We start from the raw sequence: 13329 nt of genomic DNA, 5'->3' as shown, positions 1-13329 counted from the left end.
AACAAAAACACTCCCTGGTACACACTTCCCCTCCTGGGGTGAGGGTGATAAAACAAACATGAGACAGATGTTAGCTACATTGTTTAATGTGCTACCAGAGGGTGCTCAGATATAGTGATGATGAGCATGATATAAGAACCTATATAGAAGAGAGTAGCTTATCTGCATTGCTCTCCAAAACATTCGGATACTGGGTTTCTGCAATGCGCTTCCCTCCTGCTCCTTCTAAATACAATAAAAAATTAGTTGTTCAGGATTTTTTGTGATAACTGAAAACAGAACCGAGCAGAGCAAGGGGATTGCCAACTTTTGCCACGGCTGCTCATGCACACCCTACTTCTCGGGGGCTGAGAGCACTGTCAGCTCTATACAATGTGCCTTGCGTAACCATTTTCTTGGTCAACAAAAGCTTGGATTACATCCTTGTCACTTACGGGGACGTTGCCATGGTTTGGAAACTCAACTTTACTGCTCTAGAGTTTAGTCTTCTGTGCTACCAGCTGACATGAGCTAGGCAGGTGCTGAGCTGCGTCTCCTGCTTATTGCATGACAACTGCATCCTGACAACAAATTTTGGACTGGATATTAAACCTCATGCTTCAGGGCTTCAGCCAATCTCTAGCTATTAGACAGCAGTGAGAGACCTGTGGGGGGAGCAGCTTACTCCACACCTGCCTACTGTGGAGTTCTTATACCTTCCTCTGCACCAGCTGGTATTGGACACTCTCAGATACTATGGACTAGATGGATCTTGAATCTTATCCAGTCTGGCAATTCCTGTGTTCCTAATGCTTCATTGATACCTCATTCGCTCCCTCACCCCACATCAATTTGTCTCATTCATCTGTTGTGCCAGCTCATAACCTAGACTATGAATTCTTTGGGGTGTGGATTATCTTTTCACTGCATGTCTACACAGCACCTAGTACAATGGGGTTTTGCTCTTTGAGCAGCACCTGTATGTGCTACAGCAATACCAATCATCGTTGTCTGTGTTAAAATAAATCATACCAGCATCAAGCTCATCTTTGAGACTCCTGGGGAAGTTTGTTCTTCCTGTTGCTCTCCAATAAGTACCATAGTGAAATATCACAAACAAAATAAGACTGATTACATTTTAGGCATAGACGCCTCATTATTAGCCCTTTAAAATAGATTTCTGAAGCTCTTCGGAAGGGATCTCCTCAGTGGACCGTCAGTATGGTTTTATCGCAGGTGACGAATGCTGTAATCACTTCAGTTTATATATGAGGAAAGTACTCATGTCCAGGCCTGTTCAGAAAGTCCTAAAAGGTCTGCACTGGCATTTAACTAGCACAGCGCAGCTTCAAGGATCCGTCCTCTTTGGGTTTTACTTCTAAGGGTATTCTCCTTAGAGCAAGGATTGTCTCTGGGTCTGTATGTTGTACAGACCTGAGCACATCATTTGTGTTTACCAACTAATAATTAATAGGAATAGCAGGTGTCTCTTTGAAGCCATATTTGGACCGCTAAGATTTAGAGTTTTAGGGTCCAGTCCTGCCAGGTGCAGCGTATCCTTAGTTCCTAATGAATTAGACTGTGCTGATGTCATTGGGAGCTCAGAGCAATGGGAAATAGCATCCCACAGGACACTGCAGAAGGCACTCAGCACCATGCAGGACCGGGCCCTTGTAAACTACAGTATTACCACTAGTAAATCTCATTTGGGAATCTGTGCTCATGACCAATTGAAAAACATTTCACTCAGGAACACCCTGACCGATCAAGAAACAAAAGGAGCATTAGAGCGACGAAACGTTACTCAGCTAAATGTATTGTCAGACTAGAGTGGGGGCAGTGTTTAAACTTTAGGGGTGATATCCCTAAAGTCAAGGGGAGTTTTGCTCTTGACTTTAATGGGGCCAGGATTTCACCCTAGTAGCATTATTCCGGTTTACGTCTAGTAAAACAATCAACCATACAGATGCCACATTCTAAAAAACTCCTCCTGATGGTTATTGCTCTATTACTGAAACAACTCAGGGGCCCCAATTCTTCCCTCCACTGAGGCAGCTTTGTGACACTCACCCAGAGCAAAGCAGCCTGAAAGCCACTTTCATCATAGTGGCCCCTACACCACCTCCTACTCTGCAGTGAGTGCAGGGAGTTTGGGCAGGCCATCCTTGCACCACAGCAGTCTCCTGCTTTCCTAACAGCTTTCTGGGGCCTTTGGCAGTCAATGTAACTTAGAGCAGCTTTCAGGCTGCTCTTAATTTATTCCAGTGCCCAGGTAGGGGTAAAGGAGCACCTTTGTACTCCACCCTTTCAGCAGCATGAGTGCCCCTTAGCTGCAGCGGAGGCTCAAAGTTATGGTATCAAGTCAAATCCACTATGCTACCCGAGGAAAAAAAAAAAAAAAAAAAATCGCAGAGGTCTGGCAATGGCAGAACAAAGCTAACACAGTCATATTTAAAATGACTATTCTTGGGGCACTCCTACCTTGGTTTCCTGGTGTTTGATTGCAAAAGTGTGACAGCACAAGCCAAGGAGTGCCAGGCTAAAGCTTAGGTAACTTTCTATTTAAGTGCCCCTAATGCTGTTTTTATTTACACTCTAAGCTTCCAGTAAATACTCATTTATAAGTACTGTGTAAATCTTGGTTGCTTATGACTACGGCAGACATAACTTGTGGCTGTGACATGCGTGTGTAGAAGATCCAGGAATTTAAAAGGGTCTCATGACAGCAGAAAAAGAACAGAGTCAAAGGCCAGGGGGGTATTTCAAAGAGAAAAGATCCTGTAGGATGGCTGGACAGATGTAGCTACATTAACTGCACCATGGGAAGCAAGAAACAGTCACAATATCTAAGAACTAAACCCAGTGTCCAGCCAGTACCTATTGTATTAGCTGTACTACATTAGATGCTAACACAGTTAGGGCTTGACTCATCTGGATCAGACCAACAGCTGCATGAGGAAACATTTGATAATTTCCCAAACATTATTTGACAGCTTAAATGGACCCCAGCATGCACTCTCAAGCTCCTTAGTGTGACAAGTTAGACCTACAATGACTATATCAGAGGGTTAGAGAAAAATATTTGTGCCTATTTTCCCATTTTGTTTACTTTGTGTTTTTGCAGCTCTGTGTAAAATCAGTTTCACTATTTCCCCTGCGAAGTAAGAGCTTCACGGCAAAGTTAAATCGAGTTATAACTCATGTGGTGTCTAACTCCAGTACTGTCCATACACAATATCCCTTAATTTGAGCGTGGTGGTATTTTCAATTTGAGTTGGCTGGCCTGTCTGGTGGAAGAGGCTGCAGCTTGAGTCAGTACAACTCATCAGCTGCTAACACAATCACTCCGTGCAGCGCAACTGAGATTTCGCAATGTGGCTGCTCTCACTCAAGCTAGGCTAACTTGAGAGGAGTTAACTTGGGTGGAGATAACTTGAGTTAACGGCAGTGAAGATACAGCCTTAATTAGCTATGCAGAGTCCTCTGTAGTTTGTCTCTTTCAAACAGCAATAAGGGAGAGAAAAACATTTTTAAATATAGGAAAATATACCTGTAAAATGAGAAAAACTGGCAGAGTCTCAAGTGCAAGTTTAATGGCTGAAATGACTTTTATTTTGGTTTTTTTTAAGTTGTCTAGATTTCAAATGGACAAGCAAACAAACAGGTGCACAAACACTCATTTGCATGTGCAAAAGGATTAATTGCATGTGCAAATGGCTACTTGTATGTCATTGTGTGTGCATGTATACTTACACATCTGACAAGAGAAAAATTGCTCTCAAAATTACCTTTTTATTTATTTTTCAAGCAAAATACCCAATTTTGATAATTTGGTCACAAAGGTGGATTAAATAGAAGTCACAATCAAAAATTATTTATAGAACATAGTGAATTATTTATAGGATAGTTTTACATCATATTTCCTGAAGTTCATTGGGATATTATTAGTTTGCAGTTACCAGAGGTTTTTTAACTTCATCATTATAATAATCTTTTAAGTCTGTGTTTTCCTACCTTATGTATGTTCTTTATGTATTTTTTGATTAACTGAATTGACTCAGTTTGTGCATACATAGCATACCTGAGAGCTAGATTTATCTCTCAGTGTATTTTTGCCTGGTAAATGTTTTAATAATAGGCATAATAATTACCTAACAATTAATAATAATTATAAGCAGAGCTGGTTACACAACTTACAGTTAAGGTTTTTCAACACTTCCCATTCTGACACCTTGTTTATGGTTGCTTATAATTTTCCCAACTTTAAACCATCCAGGTTGAAAGTTCCCATGCTAAGTGTCTGCCTTATGCTGAATTCTTTTGGAAAATCTTAAATCTTTTTTGCATCCTTAATTTTGGCATTTGCTAACTTCTGAGTGCTTGACTTTCCAACGTTCTAGTAAGATAGTTTTTTAATATAACATGTATGGAGAAAAACGGTAAAGAGAAAAAGGAGAGAGAGTATATAGAAATACTGTCTGCATATTAAAGCCTTGACATGGTTCTATCCTGTGTGTGCGCATCTGCTAGTTAGTTAAATAGATAGAAATATACATTTTTTTCTTAGCTTTTCATTATTTTGTTCAAGGCAGCTGCAAACAGTTCCAAACACTGGGTGCGATTGTCCCTTCATGTGACAAAAGACACAGAAAGGGTTTTTTGGTTGAAAATCTCCATGAGATTTCCCTTGTGGAGGTTCCCCCAAATTAGTCTCTCAGCCTAGCAGTGCACTACCTTGTTTGGGTAAGGTAGTACAACACCATAAGCAAGGAGAAGGCTCAGATATATATGGTGGAGTGGGGTGGGGTGGGTATGGTCTAAAGAAGAGAAGGCGCAGGGGAGACATGATAAGTTTTCACATATGAAAACGGTTATTATAAACAGGACCGTGATCAATTGTTCTCCATGTCCACTGAGGGCAGGACAAGAAGTAACCGGCTTAGTTTGCAGCAAGGAATATTGAGGCTAGATATTAGGAAACGCTTTCTAACTATACGCACCAGAACTGGTTACTAAGGGAGATTGTGGAATTTCCATCCTTGGAGGTTTTTAAGAACAGGTTGGATAAACACGTCTCAGGGATGGTCTAGGTTTAGTTAGTCCTGCCTCAGCATGGGGGGGGGGGTGGACTAGTCACCCCGAGAGGTCCCTTCCAGTCCTACATTTCTATGACTCCATGGAGGCAGTTGAACCCACCTTCCATGAACAAGGGAGGAGAGCCTCATGTGCAGGGGCCCCTCCATACACAGACTGGGATCATGGTCTGGCTCACTGTTAGGCCTAGCATTTTAATGCTTACAGCTCCTAAATCTAGTAATTACAGAATTAATTTAAAAATGGGGGTGGTAGAGGGCGTGTGTTTGTCTTCAGTGGTAGTAAGGATTACTCAGGAGAGCTCCTGGGTTGTGGAATTGAGCCTTTAAGCTTTGGTAGGATGGTTTAGAGTCAGGCCAGGTGACAAATTACAATTTGGACTGTAGAATTTACTACCCTGATTTAACAGCAATCATTTACCACTAGGACGGGGACCTGTGTGCAAACATCTTCTCGCAGCCAAGCTCAAAGCAGCAGAGATGAAAGAGTCCCTAAGAACTTCCCACCGAAGCCTGCCCATGGCATGGGGATCTCTAGCACAACTTGAACTCTGTTAGGTGATGATTTACCTCAGGATCTGTATTTTGTAAGGCAGCCCAGTTTCTTACATAACAAGCGGCACAAAGGGCCATTGTACTGTAAACAGTCCAGTGACAAGCTATTCATCATTGCACTGGACTTATCAACAAGGAAAAGGGGATATAAAACATATGCACCCACCTGCATTTCTATCTGTTCGTTGAAGTTTCAGGAGAGAAGCTGAAGCAGAAGAAAGAATTTGTATACTTGGGAAGTACACTTAGGGCCATTAGAGGGAGTTCTGGAGAACTGAAAAGAAGAACCCACTGGGCATGGGCAGCAGTGAAAGAAATGGCAGGAGTGCTGTGGGACCAGCAATTCAGTAACAAACCGAAATGAAAAGTGCATGCTGGGTGTATTTGTCCCTGCCTGCTCTATGGTTTGGAAATGGTCAGTCCTACAGAGATGGAAGAAGAGAAGATACATAGATAGTAATAGAAAATAATACATTGAGGATGGCAGGCAAGCAGCTGGTTGACAGAGTGCGCATGGAAGAAATTAGGGGGAAGATGAACTTGGGACTCTCTCTGGTAGGCTTCAGAGCACATGTTTGGACACATAATACGAATGGGAGAAGACCAACCAGCACAGAAAGCACGGGAGGAAGAGGACAGAAAGAACGGCATGGAAGACTGAGGGGATATGATGGAAAGATTCTGTCAAGAAAAGCCTGAAGAGAAAAGGGCTGGAATTCCAAGACCTATGAACCCGGGCCACAGACCAGAAAGACTGGCAAAGAATCCAGGTCCCCTCCGATCCTGTGTAAACAGGAAAAGGAGTGGAGAAGAAGTGTATTTAACTTTAGCTTAACTTCTGTACCTGGAAAGATAATGGAGCAAATAATTAAGCAATCAATTTGCAAATACCTAGAAGATAATAAGGTGATAAATAACGGTCAGCATGGATTTGTCAAAAACAAATCGTGTCAAAGCAACCTGATAGCTTTCTTTGACAGGGTAACAAGCCTTGTAGATGGGGGGAAGAAGTAGATGTGGTATATCTTGACTTTAGTAAGCCTTTTGATACTGTCTCGCATGACCTTCTCATAAACAAACTAGAGAAATACAACTTAGATGGACCTACTATAAGGTGGGTGCATAACTGGTTGGAAAATCATTCCCAGAGAGTAGTTATCAGTAGTTCACAGTCATGCTAGAAGGGCATAATGAGTGGGGTCCCACAGGGATCAGTTCTGTTCAATATCTTCATCAATGATTTAGATAATGGCATAGAGAGTACAGTACACTTACAAAGTTTGTGGATGATACCAAGCTGGGAGGGGTTGCAAGTGCTTTGGAGGATAGGATTAAACATCAAAATGATCTGGACAAACTGGAGAAATGGTCTGAAGTAAATAGGATGAAATTCAATAAGGACAAATGCAAAGTACTCCACTTAGGAAGGAACAATCAGTTGCACACATACAAAATGGGAAATGACTGCCTAGGAAGGAGTACTGTGGAAAGGGATCTGGGGGTCATAGTGGATCACAATCTAAATATGAGTCAACAGTGTAATGCTGTTGCAAAACAAACAAACAAACAAAACCCCCCCCCCACATCATTCTGGGCTGTATTAGCAGGAACGTTGTAAGCAAGACACGAGAAATAATTCTTCTGCTCTACTCCACGCTGATTAGCCCTCAACTGGAGTATTGTGTCCAGTTCTGGGTGCCACATTTCAGGAAAGATGTGGACAAATTGGAGAAAGTCCAGAGAAGAGCAATAAAAATGATTAAAGATCTAGAAAACATGACCTATGAGGGAAGATTGAAAAAATTGGGTTTGTTTAGTCTGGAGAAGAGAAGACTGAGAGGGGACATGCTAACAGTTTTCAAGTACATAAAAGGTTGTTACAAGGAGGAGAGAGAAACATTTTTGTTTTTAACCCCTGAGGATAGGACAAGAAGCAATGGGCTTAAATTGCAGCAAGGGCGGCTTAGGTTGGACATTAGGAAAAATTTCCTGTCAGGTGGTTAAGCACTGGAATAAATTACCTAGGAAGGTTGTGGAATCTCCATATCTGGAGATATTTAAGGTTGGACAAACACCTGTCAGGGATGGTCTAGATAATACTTAGTCCTGCCTTGAGCGCAGGGGACTGGACTAGATGACCTCTCGAGGTCCCTTCCAATCTATGATTCTATATAGCAAGCTCAGACTCTTCTCAGCACTTCATCAGCTTATGCTCCCTTCCCTCTGTAATGAAGATGTGTTGCCAAACACAATGACTAGATAGTTTACCAATAGTTTCTGGAGCTGAAGCCAATGGAAAGAGTGCTATTTACTTCAATGGGCTTCAGATCAGGTTCTTAGTGGAGGAGCTTGCCAAAAAGCAACTCCTGTGCATACACTGGTCTTACATCTTACAAAGTTTTAAAACTCACCAGCTGTCTTACTCATGATCCTTTCTGATCTTGTGTCCTGAAGTACTGGCAAAGCCTATCGTCACTTCTGCCACCTTCCTCTGACCACATAGAAGGAACCAGCCCCTTTTTATCAGTAGCTGGCTTTGAAACGTCAGCATGTACAGTGCCAAGGGGTGGTGTTTGGAAAGAGGGAGTTGATCTGAAAGAATTAATACAACTTACACTGCACATAAAAAACCGTAAATACCAACAACATATAAATCACAACAGATCTGACTGGTGACGTGACAGCTGCAATCAATGACAATAATAGTGCCACAGACTTCTTTTTTCATCAACAAGGGCAACACAAGTATGGACGATGAGTGATGTGTTTGCATCCATGCCAACAGCACCACACTTCCAGAGCTGCCTTTAAAGCACAGCCAAAGAACTTTAACCCTGAAAGTCACAGCATTTTCCACAGGGGCAGATCTGGCTGCCTTGGAAGTTAATGAGAGTTTTGCCATTAACTTCAACAATGGAAGGAAAATCCAGCATCCTCATCTGTGGCCAGGGGAGCACCTGGAGGGTGGGAGTCAGCATGAATATGGGGAACCACGCATGGGGAGCCCAGCATGGAGCTCTGCTGTACGTGAGCTCCCTGCCCTGTGCAGCAGTGTGCAGGATTTCCGAGGGGGGGGGGGAGGATATGGGTGGGCAAGGGCAGAGCATCCCTCTCTTTTACTCCCCACTGGCTCACTGTGTAAGGGACTGTGCTGGAATAATCTCTGCAAAGCGGTGGTGGAGCCACCCACACCATCCCCCTCCACATCTGTCCAAGGGCCAGCGTGGCTCCTCGGGTCAGGCACTGGGGTGCGGATTTGGACGTTAGTGCGCCCTTTGTACACACAACTACCTGCTTACAAGTGCATCTGAAATGGCTGTGTTTGAACGTATATCCTTGTATGATCCCAGCCCCCAAAGGTTAAACACACAGAGATGTGACTTTCGATAAATTAGATTAACTGTATGATACAGAGCAAGTACTTTTGTGGTAGTTTTATCTCTAGAGTGAGAGACCTTTAGAATACCTATTGATTAAATCACTGCACAGTGAGTCACCAGAACTTAAAATTGTATACTGGGCAGTGCTATAATTCATGTTATTCTTCTGTCTGCAAGGATAAAATAAAACAAAACCAGAGAAATCAGTATCACCAACCAGCACTTATTTCCCTTATTTGAGAGTTCACGCCTCATCATAGTTTTAGCCTCCAAGTAGTTAAAAATTATCACGAGAAAGAAAACTCCCAGGATATGGCAACAAAGACTCATTTCCTGTTAGAAAACTACATGCTATAAAAACAATTAGCATTATATTATATATAATTTGCAAACAACAAAAGGCTCTGTCACATATTTACTTATAGGTTTTTGTCTTTTATTGTATAAACAGTTAGGCCTACCACAGGCGCTGACTCCATGGTGCTCTGGGGCTGGAGCACCCACAGAAAAAAAAAATAGTGGGTGCTCAGCACCCGCTGGCAGCCCACGGATCCTCTTCCTCCCCGCCAGCACCTCCCGCCCACTGGTGGCCCTGTCAATCAGCTCCTCCCCCCTTGCCCCCAGCGCCTCCCCCCCACTGTGATCAGCTGTGTGAAGGAAGAGGCAGGGAAAGAGGGTGGGAAGAAGCGGGACAAGGGTTTGAGGGAAGGGGTGGAGTGGGGATGAGGCCTGGGGTGGGCAGGGGTTGAGCACTCCCAGGAACTGAGGAAGTCAGCACCTGTGTATAATATAATGCTACATTTTTCAGAAGTGACTAATGATTTGGGTGCCTCCATTTTTTGGGTGCCTGATTTGAGTCACCTTAAAAGGGCCTGACTTTTAGGGTGGGGTACTCACAACTTTCCGAAAATCAGGCCCTTTAAAAGTTGTCTTGAGCTGAGCACCTAAATATGGAGGCTCCCAAAAGCACCAGTCCCTGCTGAGAATTTAAGCTTTTGTATCTATACACAGTTGTCATGTTTCAAACACTTCTGAAATGTAAACTAATCCTCCCAACACCCCTGTGAGGTAAACATTGCTCCAATTTTACAGAGAAACTTAGGCAGAGAAGTTGTAACTTGCCAAAGAGTGAGCAATACATAAACTTAAATATAGTCACATAAGCCATCCATTGAGACCCTGATTCAACAAGGTACTTAAGCCCATGCCTAACTTTAAGCTCGAATAGTCTTTCATTGGCTTCTGTGGGCCTACTCCCATGCTTAAAGTTAGGCGCATACTGAGTAACTGAACAAGTGTATAAAAATCAAATTCTGTCTGAAGATAATTTGTGCACAGTAAAAGATATTAAATTTGGTATATCAATAGTTTGCTGCAAATGGTTTGTGCAGCTGTACTAAAGAGACCCAAATACAGATAGGACCAATAGGATAGTAAAATGTGTATTTATTTTAAAACATTTTCATTATCAACTGCTTGCCTAAAATATTATCTCACAGAATAAAATGAGACATATAGACTGACAGACATTCTGTTGTAGGGCCAGATCCTTAGCTGGGATAAGTCACTGCATCTCCATTGAAATTGCTGGAGCTACACTGATTTACCATCACCTTAGGATCTGGCTCATAGTTTTCAAGCTCGATCTTATCTGAGATTTTGTTTTGTTTCTTCTCCATTTAAGTAGGATTCTGTTTCTGTAAAGGCGCATTCATGATAAAATAGTAATAATAATAATAATTCTAAACAAATAATACAATCGGAGTGCTCTCATGAATATTATATCTCAGATGAATATACGCTGGTTCACAAACACTCTGACTTGCATATTTTAAATACGGGCTGTGACAGAAGCGCATCAGATATTATCCTGACACATTCCATGCGTATGGCGGGCAAAGTCTCCTTTGATCTTACAAGCCAACTTGAGCACAAAGGGCAACCAGATGTCAGTGTTTCATGTAGGTTTGCCAAGCCTGCCATGGTTCCAAAATGTCTGGGTTTCGCTTCTTGAGAGCCTTTTTTTCTTCAGTTTAAATATAAAAAGTAATCAAAATCCAAGAGCTTATGCAAACACATTGTCAATTTCACCTATTAGAGTAAAGCTAGTTGTATCTGGTAAACCCTTCTCAAGCTAGTGGGACAGATTCCAAATCTGGAGAACGCTGAGTCCATCACAGACTAAACCCCTCTGATTTTCTCTCTGTGAATGGGGAAGGATTTTCCTTTTCAGTTTTTTGTCTTTTTGTTGGGAAAGAAACTCTGCAGCCACACAAAGCAACACTGACCTCCCTTGCCCGCTGGTATCACTCCACAAGGCCACCGGTAACACACCGCATTCTTCCATCAGAGGACTGCCTGGGAATGAATCCTTTTTCAGCCCAATAGTGGCATAATTTAACTGCACAAAGTACCAACTGGCTGCCCATTATTTGGACTCCACTGGAAGCTAAACGGCTCCAAATACAGCAAAAACTTTTAAGTACCTGCTTAACTTTCATCATGTAATTAACTCCTATTGACTTCAATGGGTCTTAGGAAGGGGCTTAAATTCTGTGCTGAATCAGGCCTCAAATGAAGCCATTTATTTATGTACCTAGCGAGAGGAATTTAGGTGCCTAACTTCAGGCACCTACGTTTGAAAAAAATGTACATTTTTATTCATTAGATGCATCACCATGGATCTAATCCTAGGCCCACTGTAGTCAATGCCTCCCAGTGATGTCTACAGAACCTGCTCCTTTTGAAGTCAGTGCCAAAAATACCATTGGCCAGCAGGGGCAGGATTGGACCCTTGGTGATAACTTTTTATTTATTCAAGATGTAATGGGAGGTTTTTAGGAACAGGTTAGACAAATACCAGTCAGGGATGGTCTAGGTTGACTTGGTCCTGCCTCAGCACAGGGGACTGATATGGCCTCCTGAGGTCCCCTCCAGCCCTACATGTCTATGATTCTATGAAATGTACGTAAAATGTAGATACAAAATTTCAAACTAAGATACCTGAAGTTCAGCACCTAAATTTGTATCTCTAGGTACACAAATAAGAGGTCCCAAATACAGGCCCCAATTCTGCTGCCCTTGTGCTGGCAAAACTCCCTGCAGCATTTTGCCAGCACAAGGACTGAAACAGAAGCCCTACAATGAATACAGTTGAATGAATTTATAGGCCAAGCCATCTCATAGATCTCATGAGGCAAAAATATATATATTTGAAACAAGTAAATGACAAGTACATTTCCAATATGCCATAACTTTAAATCTTCTTTCCTGGTTGCTACCAAACTTTCCAAAAAAACTTTACTCAGGAATGAAATGTGACATTCAAAATTTCAGGAAGATCAATTTCTTTTCAGGTGTGGTAGTAAAAATTATGCTTCCAGGGGAATGCCAGCTTCAATCTTAACTATGGCCCAACTATTGCTGCACCAGAATAAAGCATTTGGATATATGATGTTATACTTTTCAATGTATTACACTATGTATATATTTATATTATGTATTTCTGCATTTCATAAAACTCCTCAGAGTTTGCAGCAACAAATTTATTTCAAAACACAGACAACACCTAAAGCAAACAATAATGTTCTTACAATTGTAAAAGGAATTGATAAGAGTTAAGTAAATGAGTAGACCATATATTGATTCAGGGGTAAAATGGCTTATTCATGTGCAAAAACCATAGCAGTGGAGAACCAGGAAAATATTTGATCAAATACCTCTCCACCTTCAGCAAATGACTAGAGATGTGTGTGCATGCATGAGAAACAGGAATTTCCAAATCAGTGTTTTAGAAAAATATATTTCCTTTTCAGGCCTCCATTCCTTTTTTCTACAGTAAAAACAATCGTCTTTCATGTTTGCTAGGGTTCTTTGGTATCTGGATTAAACAAAGTTAATACAGGAAAAGAAGATATAGGTGAGTTTAAGCAAAACTGCATCTCTGCCAACTCGCACTGAAACTCAAACCAACAGTTAGAAACAAACAAGAAGCTGATCCTGCACAGACGTGCATGCCTGGGCATCTCTGGATAGGGGAGCAGTCCCATAGCACGGGATAAAGTTACTTAGGTGCCCATGATATTGCAGGTTCAGGCCCTTCGACCCTGATCCTAGAAACTAACACGTGTGTGATTTTATGTAGGTGAATAGTCCCACTGAATTTGACTGGACTGTTCATGAGTGTAAAATTACACACATTCGTACATCTCTGCAAGCTCAGGGTCTCGGGGCATTAGTCTTTGCACTTACTGGCAGTACAGCAAACTGCGATTTCAGTAACGTGGAAAATCTGGAAAAAATCCACCCAGAGTCCTGTTGGT

The 13329-nt window shown here is 42.0% G+C and overlaps 1 protein-coding gene across 1 annotated transcript in view; it reads right to left on the bottom strand.

Moving 5' to 3' along the window:
• The window catches only part of LOC112114401 (protein-glutamine gamma-glutamyltransferase 4), a 28292-nt gene extending 20183 nt beyond the window's left edge, over positions 1 to 8109 (bottom strand). The window contains exon 1 of the mRNA XM_024211111.2: positions 8039 to 8109. Coding sequence (XP_024066879.1) covers positions 8039 to 8054 — 16 coding nt within the window. The 5' untranslated portion in view covers positions 8055 to 8109. The remainder of the gene's footprint in view (positions 1 to 8038) is intronic.
• Positions 8110 to 13329: the final 5220 nt, after the last annotated feature.

This window comes from Terrapene carolina, unplaced genomic scaffold, assembly GCF_002925995.2.
Source record: "Terrapene carolina triunguis isolate 2854851 unplaced genomic scaffold, T_m_triunguis-2.0 Scaffold34021, whole genome shotgun sequence".
Classification (NCBI taxonomy): domain Eukaryota; kingdom Metazoa; phylum Chordata; order Testudines; family Emydidae; genus Terrapene; species Terrapene triunguis.
This window is presented reverse-complemented; position numbering and strand designations above follow the sequence as displayed.